This window comes from Thamnophis sirtalis, unplaced genomic scaffold (assembly GCF_051295495.1).
Source record: "Thamnophis sirtalis isolate CommonGarterSnake01/CBP01778 unplaced genomic scaffold, rThaSir2_p1.2 scaffold_4, whole genome shotgun sequence".
Taxonomy (NCBI): domain Eukaryota; kingdom Metazoa; phylum Chordata; class Lepidosauria; order Squamata; family Natricidae; genus Thamnophis; species Thamnophis sirtalis.
Genome location: NW_028261384.1, coordinates 136,867,567 through 136,890,222, shown reverse-complemented (window position 1 = coordinate 136,890,222; position 22,656 = coordinate 136,867,567). Strand labels below are relative to the sequence as shown.

Here is a 22,656-nt window from a genome sequence, read left to right as displayed (position 1 = left end):
ATGCCAACTCTGTAAACTGCTTAGAGAGGGCTGAAAGCCCTATGAAGTGGTATATAAGTCTAACTGCTATTGCTATTCTAGTCTCCAGTCCTCTAACCATCTTGGTTGCTCTTCTCTGCATTCTTTCTAGAATCTCCACATCTTTTTTATAGTGTGGTGAACAAAACTGAATGCAGTATTCCAGATGTGGTCTTACTAAGTCTTCATAGAGTGGTATTAGTACCTCTCTTGTTCTTGATTGTATCCTTCTGCTAATGCAACTTACACTATATTGCTAAAAGTATTCGCTCACCTGCCTTTACTTGCATATGAACTTACTGTAAGTTCACCTGCCTGCCCGAGCTCCTTACCTGTCTTTTAAGGCTTCCGTGCATGCACATGGCACATACAGCATCTGCATGATGCTCCACGGAGTATCTGTAGAATCGCATAGGCTCGCAGAGGTGCAAAGATGCATGGGCGCACTGCATGCATGAGAGGGCACGCTGTGCTCATCCATACGGATGCTGCCAGAACCCACCACTGGCCCACACCCACAATGCAATGCACCCCACCCATCTGTGAATGCACTCACGACACACACACACACACACACACCGTGTGTGGGAGAATTTTCTCCCTCCCCAGGTTCTGGAGGCTTTCATGAAGCCACAAAAACAGCCTCATGTGGAGGACCTCCGGAAGCCAGAAATTGATCATTTCTGACCATCTGGTTGGCCCATTTTTCACTCTCCCCAGGCTCCAGAGACTTTCCTCAACCCTGGGGAGGGCAAAAATGGCATACCCCAGCCCTCCGAGAGGGCCAAATATCAGCTGGCTGGTGTGCCGGAGCATTCCAGGAAATATGGCTCCATGTGCCACCTGTGGTATGCGTGCCATAGGTTCACCATCACAGGTGTAGGGTCTCCTGTTTGGGGGGGGGGTGGACTAGATGGCCTATAAGGTCCCTTATAGGCCACCTAGTTCCCCTGGTTTGGACTAGATGGGGACCTCTGCTTTAGTATATGTTAAAGTGTTGGCAATAGAATGTATGAAACTTCGATACAAGAAATCTTTTCAGGATATTTAGTGAGCTTAAGGTAATGTTGTTGTTTTTTAAAAAAATACTTCTGCATTGTTACTCTTTGAAAAAAAATACATACAATAAATGACTCATACCAACTGGATCTGCTCATATTTTATTTGGTGAAAAATTGGCAGAAAATAAATGTGGTACTTTGAAAAAAGCATTATTTTTAACAATTAAATGCATATGGGATTGCCAATCTTCCATAGGCTAACTTTCATTGACTTTGCTCATTAAATAAATAGATGAACCATCAGCTACATAGTATCTCATCAAAACAAAACAATTATATCCCAGAGGAATTACTCTAGGCCAAAACTTAAAAGGCTGCACAGAAGGCTACTGAAATTCATCAACAAACCACAAGGAGATTGACACAAGAGGTAATAAGATCTCTACCAGATTTGTTGCTTCCTCTGTTCTTTTCTGCCCTAGTATCTGTTCCAATCCTGATGGCATTCTATTCTGTTCAAGATACACATTTGCACTCTCGTGGATCTCCAAATAGACAATGGTGTATTTTCTGATTAGGTGCATTCTCAGATAGAAACCTTGAATTAATCACAGGATTCACTATTGAAACTATGCAAACTTCCCTCTAGGTTAGGATAGAAGAAGATGGAAAAGAGATGTCAGATACTGAGGATTTAATAGCTGCCTGCTGATATAAGGTTGTAATCTGTAAACTGATGCAATGTAAAGCTGATGCAATGTGGTGTGTTTGTGTGTGTCCATTAGAGGGCATTCCTCTTTCTCATCGTGTATCTCATTTCTCTCCTTGCGTCTATAGCTGAGTGGTAAGGGATTTATCTCCATGGATATGTTTGAATATATTTGTATATAAGCCACTATTAACTGTATAAAGGCTTTGTGTGCTGTGTTTGGCTCCTGGGCATATCTCATAATAAAAGTCACGCTGCCAAAACAATGACAAGAGACCTTTCAAGAAGGAAGATGTTGCTCGAACTGGTGTTTCTGGTGAAGAAAATAGAGACTCTGAGCTGCCCTGAGAGTGATGCTTTCCTTGTTCCACACGAGTGGTACCAGCCTGGTGACCTCGTCATTGGTGGGATGGCATCCCACATCATTTACAATTTCTATGAAATGAATTTTAAGGAAAATCATTATCTAGGACCTAAAGACTTACCAAGGTAAGGATGTTTTTTCCCCCCTAATCTTAATAAGCTCCCCCAAAACTCCTTATGAGTAAAAGGTTTTCAACATAAATGTAGGTGTTATATGTAATCTGTGTAAAGAGCTGTGGTGGTACAGCAGTTAGAATGAAGGCTATAAATGAGTGCTTTCTCCAGGAGTTTGATCCTGAGCGGCTCAAGGTTGACTCAGCCTTCTATCTTTCCAAGGTCGGTCAAATGAAGACCCAGATTGTTGGCAGCAATAGGCTGACTCTTTAATCCACTTAGAGATAGAAGTATAAGTGAAGTGGTATATCTGCTATTGCTATTGCTAATCTAATTATATCTGTCTATTTCTAATTATGGGAGAATAAACAATTTTCTTTACTTTACGGCAAAGTGTTTGGCATATAATATATGAGAAATGTTGGAAGAACATTTAGTGAGCTTAAGATATATTTTTTTTAAAAAAAATACTGTATTTTCACTCTTAACAAAACATGCATACTGTCAAACCATTCACTAAGGGCTACATTACTGCATTACCCTATGACTATAATTAGGTGTTGTACTTTATGATTTTTGATGAATGCTTCTTGTCTTTTTATGTACACTGGGAGCATATGTACCAAAGACAAATTCCTTGTGTGTCCAATCACACTTGGCCAATAAAGAATTCTAGTCTATTCTATAAAGAATTCTACTCTACTCTACTCTACTCTACTCTACTCTACTCTACTCTACTCTACTCTACTCTACTCTACTCTACTCTACTCTACTCTACTCTACTCTACTCTACTCCACTCTACCTTACCCTACACTACACTACACTACACTACACTACACTACCCTATTCCTGTTCTTATTCTTTTCTATTCTACTCTATTCCTGTTTAGTCTACTCTACTCTATTCCAGTTCTTTATTCTATTCTATTCTATTCTATTCTATTCTATTCTATTCTATTCTATTCTATTCTATTCTATTCTATTCTATTCTATTCTATTCTATTCTATTCTATTCTATTCTACTCTATTCATACAATGAATGATTGATCCTGCTGAATTGTGAAAAATGTTAGAAATAAATGTGTACCATGAAAAAAGCACTGTTTTTGTTTCTATTAGTAGATTTTTTTTGGCAAACCATGGAAATACTGTATTAAAAAAACTTTGTACAAATTATTGAGCATTTTAGAAAGTTTATTATCTTCCATCAGAGAAAACTTTTTTAAATATTTTTTTTTATTTTCAGACAAACACAAACACACAACACATATAACATAAAAGCCTCTTCAATTACACACAGTGTGTCGATTGGTTACAAAGTCTTTCTGTGTCCTTTCCGTAGTCCTCACTTGAATTTTATCAAAATCCACATATTAACAAACAAGGTATCTTTGTATACATTGTTATTATGCTTCCTCCTATTCTAAGTCATTCAATCACTTTAGCATTGATAACATTCTCTAATAGTTTCCAATTCCATGTTTTTCCCCATTATTAGTATGATCAATCTAATATACATGTATACAAATTGTTATAATTATTAAACATCCATTGATCCCAGCTATTTTTACATCCTTTCAACATAAGGCATATTAAATTTGAAGTAAATTTATATTATAACATTTTATTACATTATCCTGAAATCATCCAATGATATTACATCTTTATAATCTATTCTATATAGAATTGTTTATCTTTTATAAAAAGGCTTTTCAACATCATCTCCATGATCCTCACTTACAGTTTGTATAAGATTTCATATTATCAATCTAGTATATATAAATGCTTTGTTATCAATATTAATCATTTATTTGACTATAGCTGTTATTACGTTGTACATTGCACTCAGAATGTAACTATATTTAACTAAATTTATTGTGACATCATTCCATTATTTTAGAATTGATAACATTCTCTAATAATTTTCAATTCCATGTTTTTCCCCATTATTAGTATGATCAATCTAATATACATGTATACAAATTGGTATAATTATTAAACATCCATTGATCCCAGCTATTTTTACATCCTTTCAACATAAGGCATATTAAATTTGAAGTAAATTTATATTATAACATTTTATTACATCATCCTGAAATCATCCAATGATATTACATTTTTATATTCTATTCTATATAAAATTGTTTAATTTTTATAAAAAGGTTTTTCAACATCATCTCCATATCCTCACTTACAGTATTGTATAAAATTTCATATTATCAATCTAGTATATATAAATGCTTTGTTATCATTATTAATCATTTATTTGACTATAGCTATTATTACATTGTACGTAGCACTCACAATTTAACTACATTTAACTAAAATTTATTGTGACATTTCATTTCATCATCCTGTATCCTTCCAGAGATAGTGTAGTCCAATATCTCTTGCCATTTGTAAAGTCTGTATTCTAAATGTTTTCTTGATAAGTCTTATGTGGACTTCTTTTAAGAACTTGTTCATTATAAGAATTCAAAGCCCTTTATCTGCTCTTTGTATCAGCTTCACTTTTGTTATCATTAGTCCTTTTGCCGAGATTACTCTCATTATTTCTGCCAAATTTTCTCTCCTTTCTTCATCTATTTTCTGACATCCGAAATGAAGATCCGGTTCATCAATTTCTCCTTTCCGTATTTCATACCTGTCATTTCCCTCCACTCTCAGTTTGCTGTCAGTGTCAACAATTTTCTTATCACTTTCATATGTCTCTCTTATTTTTTCAGCTCTGTCCTCAAACTTCATCACTGTCCCTGTACTTTTCGTATTTTGATCTATAATTTCAAGTCTCTTCAATTATCTCTGTAATTATTAAAACTTTTTGAATTTCTAAGAACATTATTTGCAAAGTTAGTGCCTTTTCTTCTTCACGTTGTGCTATTTTCCAGGTTATAAACACTGCCAAAACATCCGAGACTTTTTAGGTCAAATAAATTCAGTGGAGTTTTTCAAATCAAAACTTTTTCATTCTTTCAAAGGAATACCTGTATCAACAAAACGTTTTCACTGAGCCTTTCAGTAAACAAAGCTTATAGCTTTATATTGCCAAGCCTCTAGCCACTTGATGGCAGTGTTACTCTTTTCCATCTGTTTCTACCTCTCTGTCCGAGAGAGGAAAAAAAAGTGTAAAAATTACGCTCTGTCCCAGCCTTACGAGAAAAGAAGCTTTTAATCCATGAATACAAAAAATGGAGAAAGTATAGAGGAAGAAGGAAAAAAAGAGACCAGTCCAGTTTAAAAGTAAGAGGCATTTGTAAAGAGTCCATCCATAGAAAACAAACAAAGTTAAGGTAGAAAAGATAACACAATTGTCTTAAACCAGAGTTAATTCACCGCTTGTTTTCTTCTGTCTTCAATTTTATTTTAAATTCCAATTCTTTTAGCTTTTCCCTTCTCTAATAATAATTTTTTTTCTCACCAATTCGACACACTCCTGTACTGCTGCTGTTTCAGAGGCTTGTCCCAACCTTTGGCAGCCATTTTGATTGCTTCTCTTCTAGCTGGCAAAAAGAGCTTTCTCGTGGATCAATCAGGGGCTTTGCGATGCCCCTGAGATCAGCAGGAGATGCTCTTCTCTATCACTGTTCCTTCAGAGCAGTTTAGGTCCAAAAGGACCGTCCAGAAACAGAGATATCGACAGCAGTCCTGGAGACCCAAGATTGCATGTCGTGTCGTTGCGATGTCAAGCCCAGCCCCCAGAGAAAACTTTGATATTTACATAGATATAATGCCATTTTATGAGAATTATCAATTTCCTTTTTCCACTGGGGTATTTAAATCATTAGCACTGCAGTAACTAAGATCTACCAGCAAATCCTCGCCTTGGCTTTTGCTGTGAAGGAGATTAATGAGGACTCCCAGATCTTACCAAACACCACTCTCGGGTTCCACGTCTATGACAGTTACCACAATGCAAGGATGACCTATCGCACCACTCTGGACCTGCTTTTCAAATCCCAGGAATTTGTTCCTAACTACAAATGTGATAACCAGAAGACTCTCATGGCTATCATTGGAGGATTGGGCTTTGATATATCATTTTATATAGCTGAAATTACAGGTTACTTCAAAATTCCACAAGTAAGTTTTGAAGGGGTTGAAAATAAAATTATTAATATTATTGTTGTTGTGGAATAATTAATATGCATCAAAAATTAGGCTTAGCTTTTTGTTAATATGTTCTGCATGGCTTAAGGTGTAATGCTTTGCTGTTTTTTTTTCTGAAACTACAATGCCAGTTATATGAAGTTAGTGTCTGAGGACATTCCACAGCTGAGGGAAGATTTCAATGTGTATTCCATGTTTCTTGGAATTACTTCAGATACATATAACATTATTACATGTATTTGAAGTAATTCCAAGTAATTCCTTCCTATATTGGTTCCCCCTTGAACATATGAGCTAGTTGTTCCCAACTCTAGGGGGGCAGTGCTCATCTCCGTTTCAAAGCCGAAGATCCAGCACTGTCCAAAGACATCTCTGTGGTCATATGGCTAGCATGACTAAATGCATGGAATGCAGTTACCTTCCCACTAAGGTGGTCCCTATTTTTCTACCTGCATTTTTACATGCTTTCGAACTGCTAGGTTGGCAGAAGCTGGGACAAGTAATGGGAGCTCACCAGTTGGTCAGCAAACCCGGAAGTAAGTAACTTCTGGGAACGGCGAAGGGCCCACGCGCCCGCCCGCACTCCTTACCGGTCTTTGAAGGCTTCTGCGCTTCCACGCAGCCGCATGGCACATACAGCGCCTGCGCGATTCTCCACGAGCAGCTGGATGGCACATACAGTGCCTGCGTGAGTCTCCACGAGCAGCTGGAGCATCGCACAGGCGCTAAGACGCATGCGTGAACTGCACGCATGCACGAGGACACCGCCAGCCCTGTTCCAACCAAACCGGTTAGAATGGGATTAGCAACCCACCCTTGGAGCTCACCCTGTTACAGGGCGCACTAGTGATTTGAACCGTTAAACTGCTGACCTTTCTGATCAACAAGCTCAGCGTCTTAGCCACTGAGCCACCATATTAATAGAGGGATAGAATCAAGATCACATGAAGTTGTAGTATCACTTTACAAAGCCTTAATAAAACCACACTCGGAAAAACTGTATCCACTTCTGATCACCACCTTCCTATATTAATGTTTTGAAGAAATCCAGAGGAAAAAAATATTCCTTGCATTTATCTTATATAAAAACTAGAAAGGACAATCAGATTAGATCTAACAATTAAAGAGAATACTAATCCACTTTCTTGCAGCTGACATACGGTTCATTAGCCCAAGAGGCATTTCAGAGCAGTAAACTCTCTTCACTTTATTTTATGGTCCCCAAAGAGGACCATCAGTATGTTGGGATTATCCAACTGCTTCGTCATTTCAGCTGGACATGGATTGGGATTTTTGTTGTTGATAACAACAATGGAGAAAACTTCTTACGGGAAATGCAGCCCTTGCTCTCCGAGAACAAAATCTGCTCATCGTTCACAGAAAGGCTCTCAGAACAAATATACTTGGAAGATATCCCGAAACTTTTTCACGCACTCTCACATGTTTTGGTTCATTTGGTGAACAGCAAAACCCACACATTTCTTGTCTATGGAGAATCATTGGCCATGATGTGGCTGAGAGTTGTCATGTTGCTGGAAGATCCTGAAGGCAAGGACACAGCCTTATTAAGAAAGGTGTGGATCATGACTGCACAGATCGATTTTCTACTATCAGGCATTCAAATCACATGGGATCTCCAGATGTTCCATGGGGCTCTTTCCTTCACCATTCATTCATCAGCAGTTGCAGGTTTCAAGGAATTTCTTCAGGCCATCAATCCTCTTTCAGACAGCAGAGATGGGTTTCGGCAAAATGTCTGGGAACAGTCATTTGATTGTTCATTTCCAAAACCAGAATTACAAGAAACAGACAGTAGGAAATGCATTGGGGAGATGAAGCTGGAGGATCTTCCTGGGGCTGTGTTTGAAATGGAAATGACTGGCCATAGCTACAGTGTCTACAATGCTGTTTATGCGGTGGCTCATGCTTTGCAGGCTCTACACATGTTGAGGTTTAATAATAAGAAAACTAAAATGGATAAAAAAACTGACCTTCCACCTTTGCAAGCTTGGCAGGTATTCCCTTTGCATTTGATACTTCTTTTATTTTAATGAGCAGAATTACTTTTTGGAACCATTCTGGAAAGATTTAATTTAATATAATATAATATTTAATATAAAATTTAATTTAATTTAATTTAATTTAATTTAATTTAATTTAATTTAATTTAATTTAATTAATTTAATTTAATTTAATTTAATTTAATTTAATTTAATTTAATTTAATTTAATTTAATTTAATTTAATTTAATTTAATTTAATTTAATTTAATTTAATTTAATTTAATTTAATTTAATTTAATTTAATTTAATTTAATAATTTAATTTAATTTAATTTAATTTAATTTAATTTAATTTAATTTAATTTAATTTAATAATTTAATTTAATTTAATTTAATTTAATTTAATTTAATTTAATTTAATTAATTTAATTTAATTTAATTTAATTTAATTTAATTTAATTTAATTTAATTTAATTTAATTTAATTTAATTTAATTTAATTTAATTTAATTTAATTTAATTTAATTTAATTTAATTTAATTTAATTTAATTTAATTTAATTTAATTTAATTTAATTTAATTTAATTTAATTTAATTTAATTTAATTTAATTTAATTTAATTTAATTTAATTTAATTTAATTTAATTTAATTTAATTTAATTTATTTTATTTTATTTTATTTTATTTTATTTTATTATTTTATTTTATTTTATTTATTATTATTTTATTTTATTTTATTTTATTTTATTTATTTATTTTATTTTATTTTATTTTATTTTATTTTATTTTATTTTATTTTATTTTATTTTATTTTATTTTATTTTATTTTATTTATTTTATTTTATTTTATTTTATTTTATTTTATTTTATTTTATTTTATTTTATTTTATTTTATTTTATTTTATTTTATTTTATTTTATTTTATTTTATTTTATTTTATTTTATTTTATTTTATTTATTTTATTTTATTTTATTTTATTTTATTTTATTTTATTTTATTTTATTTTATTTTATTTTATTTTATTTTATTTTATTTTATTTTATTTTATTTTATTTTATTTTATTTTATTTTATTTTATTTTATTTTATTTTATTTTATTTTATTTTATTTTATTTTATTTTATTTTATTTTATTTTATTTTATTTTATTTTATTTTATTTTATTATTATTTACTCCCTTGCGAACCGGGAGGCTCTCACAACAGTCACTCGAGCCCTTGTGATCTCTAGGCTGGAATACTGCAATGGGCTCTACATGGGGTTGCCCTTGAAGTGCATCCGGTGACTGCAGTTAGTCCAGAATGCAGCCGCGCGAGTGATAGTGGGCGCACCGCGGTTCGCCCACATTACACCCATCCTCCGCGAGCTGCACTGGCTACCTGTCGATCTCCGGGTGCGCTTCAGGGTATTGATGCCTTTAAAGCACTCCATGGTAGTGGATCTGGGTACTTGAGAGACCGCCTTCTGCCGATTACCTCCCTTCGACCGATAAGATCGCACAGATTGGGCCTCCTCCGGATTCCATCTGCCAGTCAATGTCGACTGGCGACTACACGGAGGAGAGCCTTTTCTGTTACAGCTCCGACCCTGTGGAACGATCTCCCCGTTGAGATTCGTACCCTCACCACCATCCAGACCTTCCGCACGGCCCTTAAGACCTGGCTCTCCCAGCAGGCCTGGGGATAAGCTTTTAAATTACCCGCCCGAGTGTTGACTGTTGAATGCAAGTTGGTGTTTTATTATCTATCTTGTTTACTCACTGTTTGTCTTGTATTATTGCACCCCCTTCCTGTGATTGTAAGCCGCCCTGAGTCCCCTCAGGGAGAAGGGCGGCCTATAAATCGTAATAAATGTCTGAAATGTCTGAAAATTTTATTTTATTATTTTATTTTATTTTATTATTTTATTTTATTTTATTTTATTTTATTTTATTTTATTTTATTTTATTTTATTTTATTTTATTTATTTTATTTTATTATTTTATTTTATTTTATTTTATTTTATTTTATTTTATTTTATTTTATTTTATTTTATTTTATTTTATTTTATTTTATTTTATTTTATTTTATTTTATTTTATTTTATTTTATTTTATTTTATTTTATTTATTTTATTATTTTATTATTTTATTATTTTATATGATTTTATATGATTTTATATGATTTTATGATTTTATGATTTTATGATTTTATGATTTTATGGATTTTATGGATTTTATGGATTTTATGGATTTTATGGATTTTATGGATTTTATGGATTTTATGGATTTTATTGATTTTATTGATTTTATTGATTTTATTGATTTTATTGATTTTATTGATTTTATTGATTTTATTGATTTTATTGATTTTATAATTTAATTTAATTTAATTTAATTTATCTACTGTCAACCTCACCCCATTCCTAAGAGGTCTACCATCCCTGTCCTAATATTCCCTTGTATTTGTATTCATTTCATGTATTCATAATCATGTCTATACTCATATCTGTTATCTGATTCACGGTTGATGAAATAAATACATAGAATAAAAATATATATATTCTCCATGTGCTGTGAAGTTAAATGTGATCAGAGAGAGGCCACTATAGAAGGCATTACGCTGCTAAAAAATAATTCCTACAATACTGTCAAATTATTTATTAAGTCTGCATTACTATTACTATTAACCTTCTCATCATTCCTATCACTCCCCTCCTTCCACTTATGACTGCAAGACTGTAACTTTGTTGCTTGTATCCTTATGGTTTATATTGATTGTTTCCTAGTATGATTTGATTGCTTATTTGTACCCTATGACTATCATTAAGTCTTGTACCTTAGGATTCATGACGAATGTTACTTGTCTTTTATGTACCGTGTTTCCCCGAAAATACGACATTATACTCTTTGGCCCCATGAAATATGGCCTTGGGCTTATTATCAGGGAGAGCTTATTGTTTTGGGGTTGCTGGGTAGCTGTTCCCTTGCGAACTGGCTCCCGAAGAGCCGGGCACAGCCTTAGGGGCAAAGCAGTTATGAGGTAAACATGCTCATGAGCAGCCTCCTGGCAAATCCCCTCTCCAGCCAGGCAGAGCGCCATTCACTGACCTAGGGGGTATCACTAAGGCGCCAAGCCATGCAGCTCTCTGCTCACGCCCCAGCTCCCATGGCTTTGCACATTCGGGATACCCTCTAGGTCAGTGCATGGAGCTCTGCCCAGGGGGGGAGGGGGGTTGCGCGAGCACCTGTTCCACCCCCAACCTCACCAAGCCATTGCGCAGCTCTTCCAGGGCACCACCGCTTGCTGCTGCTGGCCACCGCTGGCTGCCGCCACCCACTGCCACACTCTGAGCATAACTTCCAAACTCCAAAACTCGGGGCCAAGTCTTCCAGCATTGGCCGCTCTAGGAGTGCTCTCTATGGTGGGCCAGCTGCCGGACAGAGAGTCTTCCGGACAGAGAGTCTTCCAGCAGCTGGGCCACCATAGAGAGCACTCCTACAGTGGCTGATGCTGGAAGACACAGCCCCAAATTTTGGAGTTTGGAAGTTATGCTTGGAGCGTGGCGGCGGCAGCCAGCAGTGGACAGCGGCAGTGTCCTGGGAGAGTGGTGCAAGGGCTTGGTGAGGCTGGTGGTGGAACAGGTGCTCACGCAACTCCCCTCTCCAGCCAGGCAGAGCTCCATGCACTGACCTAGTGGGTATCCCGAATGTACCAAGCCACAGAAGCTGGGGGACAGGCAGACACCATGTGGCTTGGCGCCTTAGTGATACCCCCTAGGTCAGTGAATGGCGCTCTGCCTGGCTGGAGAGGGGATTTGCTGGGCGGCTGCTCGTGAGTGTGGTTACCTCATGGCTGCTTCGCCCCTGAGGTTGTGCCTGGCTCTTCGGGAGCCTGCTCGCAAGGGAGCAGATGCCAGGCAACTCCCCGCTGCGGCCAGGCAAAATGCCACTCCCCAACCTAGTGGTATCCCGAAGGCGGCAAGCAATGTGAGTGCCTTCCCCCGGCTCCCATGGCTTGACACCTTCGGGATACCGCTAGGTCGGTGAGTGGTGCTCTGCCTGGCCAGAGGGGGGGTTGTCCAGGGGGTTTATTTTCAGTGGTGAGCTTATATTTTTGCCCACGGGAAAAATGTGGCAAGGTGTTAGTTTCGTGACAGGTTGTATTTTTGGGGAAACATGGTACACTAAGAGCCTATGCACCAAAGACAAATTCCTTGTGTGTCCAATCACACTTGGCCAATAAAGAATCCTATCCTACCCTACCCTACCCACCCCCACCCCTACCCTACCCTACCCCATCCTATTCTCAACGTCTCATCTATCTATGGAAGAATGCTTGAGTTTCCAGTTCTAAAATCTGGCTAAAGGAAATTAGTCAGAACTCAGACTGTCAAATAGCTTTGTACCAATCAGGAATGATTAAATATGATCTGGTTTTAGTTAACTGTAGTGGGCCTATTTTATAACCGAAGGCATTTGTATATTTTCATTCTGCTTCATTTGGTTGATAGTTTCTATTTCTCTGTAAATAGTAACACATTATAAATAGGGTGGAAATATACTCCCTGTCTCTTTTATTCTCTTTCAAGTAGCTCCATCCATTTCTTCAAGGCATTTCTTTTAACAATTCAGCTGGGGAGAGAGTGTTCCTGAATGAGAAAGGGGAAGCAACAGGTGGATTCGACATCACCAACTTGATCACTTTTCCAAACAGATCCCTTCAGAGAGTTAGAGTGGGAAAAATGGATCTCCAGGCTCCAAAAGGGAAAGAATTATCCATGGATGAAAGTTTGATTGCCTGGCACCCAGCTTTTAACCAGGTATAAATGGAGTCATTGATACAACCATGCCTGAATCCATTAGGATCTAATTTCTGTTTCTTAAAATGAGACATGACATATTCTTTTCATAAGATGTAAATCACCAAGCATTGATCAGATTGACAAAATGATATGCCCTTTGGCCACATTTAGCCTGCATTTCGATTGGAAATCACAAGTGCCCATTTTTCTATACATTTTCACTATATGTAGTTATTTACTCACCCTGGGCTTTAAATAGGATCTTTTGTATATCATTGTAATGTCTACTTCTTTTTAATTTATATATTAAAAATCCAAGTTCATAAATTGAGTATCCATTTGGGATTCTGAAAATACTTTTCCTTCCATAAAAGAAAAAAACCCAGAAATTGTTTTTAAAAATCAAACTTTTCATAACATTGTTTATGCTTATCACCAGGACCTTCCGCTTTCTCAATGCAATGAGCCTTGTTTCCCTGGATATTGGAAGAAAGGAATTGAAGGAAGTCAGTTCTGCTGCTATGACTGCGTTCCATGCCCAGAAGGGAAGATTTCGAATCAAAATGGTAGGGTAGAAATTCTACCAAAATTCATTAGAATTAAGGGAAGTTTAATACCCTTCTTTGGGATGCATAAAATTGGTAAAGTGATTTTTCAATAATTTGGAAAGTCTAGATGACAAATTCCTTGATTTTCCTTCCAGATATGGATGACTGTTTTGAATGTTCAGAAGATCATTATCCAAATAAAGAAAAGAATGGATGTATCCTGAAACTGTTGGTCTTTCTAACTTTTGAAGAAACCTTAGGAATTGGTTTAGCTTCAGCAGATCTTTCTTTCCTCATCTTGACAACGTGGGTAGTTGGAACTTTTATTAAGCACAGAGATACTCCCATTGTCAAAGCCAATAACCGGTCCCTTACCTACACCCTCCTTGTCTCTCTTCTGCTCTGTTTTCTCTCCTCTTTGTTCTTCCTCAGCCAACCTGGCAAAGTGACCTGCCTTCTCCGACAATCAATGTTTGGCATCACCTTCTCAGTGGCCATTTCTAGTGTACTGGCCAAAACCATCACTGTGGTTGTGGCTTTCATGGCTACTAAACCAGGATCTCACATGAGAAAATGGGTGGGGAAAAAATTGGCCTTTTCTATTGTCCTCTCATGCTCTCTCTTACAAGTATGTATTTGTATTGTTTGGTTGTCGACATTTCCCCCATTTCCTGAGTTGGACATGTACTCGGAGCTCCAAGAAATGATTTTACAATGCAATGAGGGTTCAGCTTTCTTCTTCTACTGTGTCTTGGGCTACATGGGTATCTTGGCTATTGGCAGCTTTATTGTGGCTTTCCTTGCCCGTAAATTACCTGACAGCTTTAACGAAGCCAAGTTCATCACCTTCAGCATGTTGGCCTTCTGCAGTGTGTGGATCTCCTTCTTTCCAGCCTATCTGAGCACAAAGGGAAAAGCCATGGTGGCTGTGGAGGTCTTCTCCATCTTGTCCTCCAGTGCTGCATTACTGGCATGCATATTCCTGCCCAAATGCTACATCATTGTTTTCCGTCCTGACCTCAACCACAGGGAACAACTCATAAAGAGGAATTAGTACCACATGTGTATATGTGTACATCTGAACTAGACTGTGTTGTTTCTCTATACACTATGTCATACACTATGTGGGTATGAGGGTATATGCATAATTTTGTATTTATTAATTTTGTCATGTTTATGTAGTGTATATTTGGTGACCCTGTGAGAGATGTATGCAACAAAATTACCTTTTAATATCCAAGTCTAAGTTGCTACATTTTCAACATTTTACAAGATTCTTTCATTACGGACTACTTAAATATGGCAAAAGCTAATTACTATTTTATGAATATATATTTAACATAGTATTATAGAATATCAGTCTTGGATTTGTTAGGCTTCTTCAAAATGAAAACCTCTTGAGTTTGTTAATCCCATAGATTTAATTGCATTTTACCATAGACTTTCATGCTGGGTCATAACAATTTGCTCTATTTCCATAAATTTGTTTTCATTGCAACCTGTTTTCAGATTTCAATAGTATGGAAAAAATTGATAAAATGAAATTAAATGTATTTTTCCTTGTGCTTCATCCTTTATTCAGAGTTGTGCTGACCGTGGACCATAATAAATAGTGATTTGAATTGGTTTGAAATGAGAAGACTGCCATTTTTTTTCAATAAAAGTAAAGGTGAAATCCAGTGGAAATCATAGGAAAATGTATACTCCTCACTGATAGAGGGAGGGACAAAAAAGATGAAAATATCTGGGGGGGGGGCATGGGGGTTTCAATTTCTTTTACTACTGGTTCTGTGGGCGTTGCTTGTTTGGTGGGTGTGGCTTCATGGTCATGTGACTGGTTGATCATGTGACTGATTGGTTTGATCCTGTGGCTGGGTGGACATAGCTGGTTGGTCATGTGACTGGGTGGGCATGGCCAACTTGACGTCACTCATGTCAAGGGATGCCTTGCCTGGCCTCTCCTCACCTCAAAGGCCTCAAAAAGATTACAGATTTCTCTGTCTATTTATTTACTATTTCTGAACATCCAAAATATACTATTTAATCTTATGTATATATGCCGTATGCGTACATACATATTACATAGTATAGAGCCAGGATGGTGAACCTATCAGGTGGCACGCGGAGCCATTTGTCAGGGCATGCGCACGCTGGCCAGCTGAGTTCACCCTTTTTTAAAGCCATTTTTCACCCTCTTCAGGCCCTGAGGCTTTATAGGAGCCTGGGGAGTGTGAAAAGAGCCTCCCCGAAGGACCTCCGGAGGCTTCATGAGCTTCCCTGAAGCCTCTGGAGCACACAAAAAAAATGACCCTATGGGCAAACCGGAAGTTCGGGAACAGACTTCTGGTTTGCTCGGAGGGTCATTTTAAGTGCTCCAGAGGCTTCAAGGAAGCCTCCTGAAGGTCCCTGAAGCCTCCAAAGCACTCAAAACGACCCTCCGAAAAAAACGGAAGTCACTTCTGGTTTGCTTGTGGGGTCTTTTTTTCCCCTCCGGGGGGGTGCAGGAACACTTTTTTCGCCCTCCCCAGGCTCCTATAAAGCCTCTGGAGGAACGCGAGCCAAAAAAGGTTCGCCATCGCTGGTATAGTGTATATAGGCACACAAAAAGATACATTATCTACTATATATATATTCTATGAGTATGTACACACACACACACAGACATACACACACACAGCTCTTCTAAAACTATACACATTCAACTTCACTTACTGCCTTTGGAAAAACACACCGAGTCCACTTTCTGCCACACATTTAACTATAACTTCTGTTATAATGTGTAACTACATTGCACATGCCTTCAGATGTTCTTCCCTAGTTTGCACATGACAGTTAGAACCAGGACATGTCATGGATTGAGTACAATGTGGTGAAGCTCACTTAACAACATTCTTCCTTTGCAACCAAAATTTGGGGCTCATTGTAGTCATAAGTCAAGAACTATCTCTGCCTTCCTCTGCATGGCAGCCTTGTCCTAGTAAACTCCTTCTTCTTTCTGGCAATTTTCCTCTCTGTTAGAGGTACCAATATAATCCAGACAATGTAAGGTTTCCTGCTGCAGCAGGTGGTTGGATTAGATGACCTTCAAGATGCCTTCCAGCACTGCTGTTTCAAAGCGTATTCTGAAGCCATGTCTAGTGCCAGGATTTGTGGTGCTTCCTTTCTCTTCTTTCCCTCTCTCTCCCTTCCTCTTTTTCTCTTTTTCTTTATCTTTCTTTCTTGTCTCTCCCTTCCTTCCTCTTTCTTTATCTTTCTTTCTTTCTTTCTTTCTTTCTTTCTTTCTTTCTTTCTTTCTTTCTTTCTTTCTTTCTTTCTTGTCTCTTCCTTCCTCTTTCTTTCTCTCTCTCTTTTTCTTTATCTTTCTTTCTCTTTGTCTCTCTCTCTATTTCTCTCTTTCTTTCTTGACTCTCCCTTCTTTCCTTTTTCTTCCTTTTTCTTTCTTTCTCTTTCTTTTTCTTTCTATCTCTCTCTCTCTCATTCTTTCTTTCCTGTATCTCCCTCTTTCTTTCTTTCTTTCTTTCTTTCTTTCTTTCTTTCTTTCTTTCTTTCTTTCTTTCTCTTTCTTCTCTTTCTTTTTCTTTGTATCTCTCTTTCTTTTCTCTCTATTCCTCTTTCTTTTTTGCCTCCTCCTCCTCCTCCTCCTCCTTCTCTGTCTCTCTGTCTCTCTCTCTACCCTATTCAAGTGGGAAGGGAAAGAAGCAGCACACAGAAAAAGAAGGTGTGACATGGGGGGGAGGATCTATCTGATCGCTAATAGTTGACAAACAATTTGAATCATTCAGCAATAGGTAAAATGACACTCCTGCACTGCTTGCTTTCAGCATCAATTGCAACCTCAATTAAAGCAAACTCGAAGTAACCTGGTATGACCCAGTGTGCACTTGCCCAGTTAGCTGCTCACACCAAAAAGACCCAAGAGCTGCTGCCTCAGTCCAAGCTGAGCAAGCCGGAGGCTCAGAGGGGCTCTTACCTCGAAGAAGGGCCCAATCTTTTTCCTTTCCAGGTAGGATTGAATTCTGATTTGCTGATGAGATGCCATCAGCTTGCCAAGGAATACAATAGTACAACAGCAGAGTTGGAAGGGACCTTGGAGATCTTCTAGTCCACCCCCATGCCTAGGCAGGAAACCCTATACCGTTTCAGACAAATGGCTACCCAACATCTTCTTAAAGACTTCCAGTGTTGAATGAAGACTGCTGTTCATGTGCTGCTTCTCCGGCGACTCCTGCTATCCTTTTCCCAGCTCGATCCACAAAACGAGCAGGCTAAGAACAGCAGGGCAGGACACTCCACCACTCCAGAACTGCACTGCGCCAGTGGGCGCCCAGTGCAGCTGGTAGCAGCAGCAGCAGCAGCAATGGAAGCAGCAGTGGCAGCAGTAGTGGTGGCAGAGCATGTCAGAGTCCTCCGCCACCCTCGAAGTTTGCTGCACTGGGGAGTTTTCTTGGGCACCCAGCGCAGCCAGTAGTAACTGTTACTCATGCAATACCGGCGACTTCGGGAGACGCTAGCCTGACAGGGAGAAGGGTGGTGGCCCGACAAGCTTTGCAGCTATGCAGGAGCAATCTACTAACCTCCCAAAGCCTATGCATGCCTTGTTTTTGGCAAAAAATGGGCCCATTTTCACAAAGTCCGGGTCATTTTTTACTCATTTCCCCCCCAGCCCCCAGGAGCACTTTGCAGGCCTCTCAAACATTCTGCGTGCCACATTTTTCACAAAAAAATGAGGTGTGCAGAGGGTTTGGGAGGCCTGCAGAGTGCAAAAACCTTTTTTTTAATTTACCTCGTCAAAATCTTGGTGTGTCTTATACTCTGGTGCATCTTATACTCTGAAAAATAAATGGCATTTTTTTTTCCAAAGGGGTTTTTTAATGGGCAATTAAAACTAATGAATATTGAAACATTTGGGCTTCTAAGAATTTATTTACTGGTCACCAAGCTTATGAAGATCTCCTCCATCCTTTGAAAGGATGTTGAACTTTGTTTGATCCACTTCTCTTTTCCAATGTGGGTAGACCAGACTGATGGGAATTAACAATGGCAATATGGATTTCTATCTCTTTTACCTTTTCTTTGAAAGCCCTGCCATGTTATAAGTAAGCAATTTTAAATAATTAAGTATCTGGTTTTCCCTCTACTTTTTTTTTAAGTCCTTCCTTGAAGTCCATCTTGTGTCATGAGGACCAGAAATAATGCCATCTGGAGACAGTGTAACCCTATTCTACAAACATACTGAGGTCTACATCACTACTAGTGGTTATTCGTGGCATTGGGCATGTGAGGTTCCAATAAAAGTTTGAGCATTGATTGCTTGAATCTTCCCCCTATGATGGGAGAACATGGTTACAGAGGAACAATGTATGCCAAAGCAAACATTTCACAAAACTTCATTTCACTACATTTCCAATATTTTTAAAATTGGGTAATAGGTTAAAATGGAAATAGAATGATACATGCTTATGACCTTTAATTCAATTAAATTTAATTAAATGTACTGGATTCAGAAACTTTTTAAATTTTACATGTCAAAGGACCCTAAAAAACCAAAAAATAATATTCTATGATACTGTACCAAATACATGTTCATAAAATGGTAACCAGCTTCTTATTTTTTTATACAGTGGTTTATGAACAGAAAGTATAAAAACCACAAAAGAATTCTGATATTCTTGAGTCAATATCTGAAATCTCCCAAGAGTACCTAAGAAATCTAGATTCCCCAAATCTTCTTGAGCTGAGGTGTTGAAAGAGTAAAAAGAATTAGGTTAAACAATCTTCAAACATATTTGAAAATGCAGCACCATGAACCCTTTTTTTGAATGGGTGACATTAATAAATCTTAAAAATCATAATAACCTTCCAAAAATCCACCTTTCACAGAAATAACTTCTATATGTTTCATATACACAGCAAATAGGATTTTTTAAAAATTCTTCTTTGTCAAAACAGCAAGAAAAATTAACTGATGTACTAAGTCCTCTTTATTAGTTGCTCCCTGTGGTTGAGGTCAGGCCGCAAAACAATGATGTAGCATTTAGGGAGGAATATGCATCCCAGTAATGCAGCACTGGAGGCCAAGATGGAGAAGACCTCCACAGCTACCATGGCTTTTCCCTTTGTGCTCAGATAGGCTGGAAAGAAGGAGATCCACACACTGCAAAAGGCCAACATGCTGAAGGTGATGAACTTGGCTTCGTTAAAGCTGTCAGGTAATTTACGGGCAAGGAAAGCCACAATGAAGCTGGCAATGGCCAAGATACCCATGTAGCCCAACACACAGTAGTAGAAGAAAGCTGAACCCTCATTGCATTGTAAAATCATTTTTTGGAACTCTGAATGCATGTCCAACTCGGGGAATGGGGGAGATGTCGACAACCAAAGAATACAAATACATACTTGTAATAAGGAGCAGGAAAGGACAATAGAAAGAGCCAATCTTTTCCCCACCCATCTCCTCATCTGAGATCCTGGTTTAGTGGCCATGAAAGCCACAACCACAGTGATAGTTTTGGCCAGTACACTAGAAATGGCCACTGAGAAGGTGATGACAAACATTGATTGTCGGAGAAGGCAGGTCACTTTGCCAGGTTGGCTGAGGAAGAGCAAAGAGGAGAGAAAACAGAGCAGAAGAGAGACAAGCAGGGTGTAGGTGAGGGATCGGTTGTTGGCTTTGACAATGGGGGTATCCCTCTGCTTAATAAAAGTCCCAAGTACCCACATTGTGAGGAAGAAGAAAGAAAGAGCAGTTGAGGTGAAACCAATTCCTAGGGTTTCTTCAATATTTAGAAACACCACTGGTTTCACAAGGCATTCTATCTTTTCCTCATTTGGATAATGATCTTCTGAACATTCAAAACAGTCATCTGTATCTAAAAGAAAGGCAAGGAAAGTTTTTATACATTCCATATTTTTGAAAATGATATTCTTTATGGGTCCCAACCATTATCCATCTCACGGGGTTTTTTTTAATTGTCTACCAGTTGGATCGTGTTTCTATGGAAATGCAGTTTTTTACATCATTGTACCAGCTGGGACCAGCATAAAAGAAACACAATGGGAAGGGCCATTATTCTATGAAATGCATTCCTGTCTAATAATTATTCAAATTTATTAAAATTTAAATCATTTTGACTTTTCCCATTTTTCCAAAACTCACAGAAGGAATCTGTGAAGTGGGGTAATGAGTTTCACTCTTTATATTCCAAATAACAGATGGTTATTTGCATTTTGTATTGCGAATAACAGATTGTGATTCACAATGATAGACATGAATATTCACCTTGAAGAAGTCACAAAACTATTTGTTGGTTTGTTTATTGGATTTATATGTCGCCCTTCTCCCAAAGGACTCAGGGTGGCGTACAACATAAAAAGACACACATATTACAAAAGTTGAAAAGGAAATTAAATAAAGTATCCAAATTAAACCCAATTAATATTAACAATAAAAATTTAAAAATTAGATTAAAATTAACAATTAAATTAATCATTTATTTTATTCTGTTCAGGCCAGGCCGGCTTGCTGGAAAAGCCAACTTTTTAGAGCGCGTCGGAAGGACCAGAGGTCGGGGATTATGCAAACACTAAAGTAATGTGAGGGTAAAGGTTCATTCTCCGAGCTTGTGGATTGGTGTCCAAACGTTTCGCTACCAGGCTATGTAACATCTTCAGCAGATTTTAAGGGATGTCAGTGTTCTGTTTATAAGGGCTTAGGTGTGATGGGTGTATCAACTGAGGGTCTTCTGACAGGTCTTGTGATGAATCAGTTTTGAGTTATCTGTGAGTCTTGTGGTGGGTCTTGTGATAAGGACATTACCTCAGATCAGGCTCTTTCAGAAGTGAACTGCTGGTGAGTGGGAGTGTGGGGGGAATTGCATGGGTTGCTGGAAGGTCAGTGCTGTCTCTGGTTGGCTGTGTGGTTGATTTGGATCCTGAGGGTGTGGTTGGTTTGGATCCCGTCACAATCGGTACACTGGATGTGGCTGGGCATCCACCACGTGCAAGTACACTGTGCTCGCATGTGCACCCACCGCCCTGTGATGCTTCAGCTACTTGGCGGAGGTCGCATTGGTGCCATACGCTGCACATACATGCGCAAATGACCTAGTTAGCTCAAATAGAGGTAAGGAACGAAGGTGGGTGGGTGGGTGGGCCCTCCAAAGCACTATTCTGGTACAGTGGCCACTGCTCCCATCTGCCACCAGTACCCCTGTACTGGGGCGTACCGTCCAGAACCCACCACTGGTTTGTAGGCTGATTATAGGTCAATGTGTCCATTGATGGAATTGCTTGTTGGGTACTAGGCAGTTTTACTTCTACCATGTTTTCCCCAAAATACGATGTGTCCTCATAATACAGCCATGCCACATTTTTCTGGTGGGCAAAAATCTAAGCCGCCCCCCGCATATAAGCCCCCTGGACAACCCCCCACCTCTGGCCAGGCAGAGCACTGCTCACCAACCTAGCAGTATCCTGAAGGTGCCAAGCCACAGGAACCTGGGAGGAGGCTAAGGTGATCGTGTTGCTGGGCACCTTCCGGATACCTCTAGGTTGGTGAGCAGCCTGTGCCCAGCTGAAGAGGGTGATTGCCGGGTGGTTGCTGTCTTGCGATCAGGCTCCCAAAGAGCCGGGCACAGCCTCATGGGTGAATGGCTGTGTTGCACTGTCACAGCAGCGCAACACAACAGCCATGAAGTGACCATGCTCATGAGCAGCCACCCGGCAAACCCCTTTTGCAGCCGGGCACAGTGCCATTCACTGACCTAGAGGTATCGCTAAGCCACATGAGCACCTGTTTGCTGCTGCCCGGCTCCCATGGCTTGGCACCTTCCAAATGCCAGTGAATGGTGCTCTGCATGACTGGAGAGGAGGGTTGCACGAGCGGCTGTTCTGCTCTCACTCACCCGTCTCCCAGCCTCATGATGCATGGCCCAGCTCTCATTACAGAGCCAGGGAACCTCCGGCGCCACCACCATCCCAGCCTGGCTTTTTCCACAGCTTCCAACCCAAGTCTTT

At 38.6% G+C, this 22,656-nt stretch overlaps 2 protein-coding genes across 2 annotated transcripts; one reads left to right on the top strand and one right to left on the bottom strand.

The window, feature by feature from the left end:
- Nucleotides 1–1,993: 1,993 nt before the first annotated feature.
- Nucleotides 1,994–15,241, top strand: LOC148046846 (vomeronasal type-2 receptor 26-like). Its single transcript, XM_087715005.1, has 6 exons — nt 1,994–2,217; nt 5,991–6,285; nt 7,464–8,173; nt 13,006–13,111; nt 13,533–13,659; nt 13,797–15,241. The coding sequence occupies exons 1-6, from the start codon at nt 1,994–1,996 to the stop codon at nt 14,693–14,695; spliced, it is 2,361 nt and encodes a 786-aa protein (XP_087571131.1). The 3' UTR covers nt 14,696–15,241.
- Nucleotides 15,242–19,013: 3,772 nt separating this feature from the next.
- On the bottom strand, nt 19,014–21,963 carry LOC148046845 (vomeronasal type-2 receptor 26-like). Its single transcript, XM_087715004.1, has 2 exons — nt 21,867–21,963; nt 19,014–20,510 (listed from the first exon to the last, which is right to left on the bottom strand). The coding sequence occupies exons 1-2, from the start codon at nt 21,961–21,963 to the stop codon at nt 19,612–19,614; spliced, it is 996 nt and encodes a 331-aa protein (XP_087571130.1). The 3' UTR covers nt 19,014–19,611.
- Between the last annotated feature and the right edge of the window lie 693 nt (nt 21,964–22,656).

Coding starts and splice junctions, on each gene's coding strand:
- LOC148046846 (XM_087715005.1), top strand. CDS start 1,994: ATGACAAGAGACCTTTCAAGAAGGAAGATGTTGCTCGAACTGGTGTTT. Junction 13,112..13,532: donor GGCACCCAGCTTTTAACCAG/GTATAAATGGAG, acceptor GCTTATCACCAG/GACCTTCCGCTTTCTCAATG. Junction 13,660..13,796: donor GAAGATTTCGAATCAAAATG/GTAGGGTAGAAA, acceptor TTTTCCTTCCAG/ATATGGATGACTGTTTTGAA.
- LOC148046845 (XM_087715004.1), bottom strand. CDS start 21,963: ATGGTAGAAGTAAAACTGCCTAGTACCCAACAAGCAATTCCATCAATG. Junction 20,511..21,866: donor CCAGTGGTGGGTTCTGGACG/GTACGCCCCAGT, acceptor CCTTTCTTTTAG/ATACAGATGACTGTTTTGAA.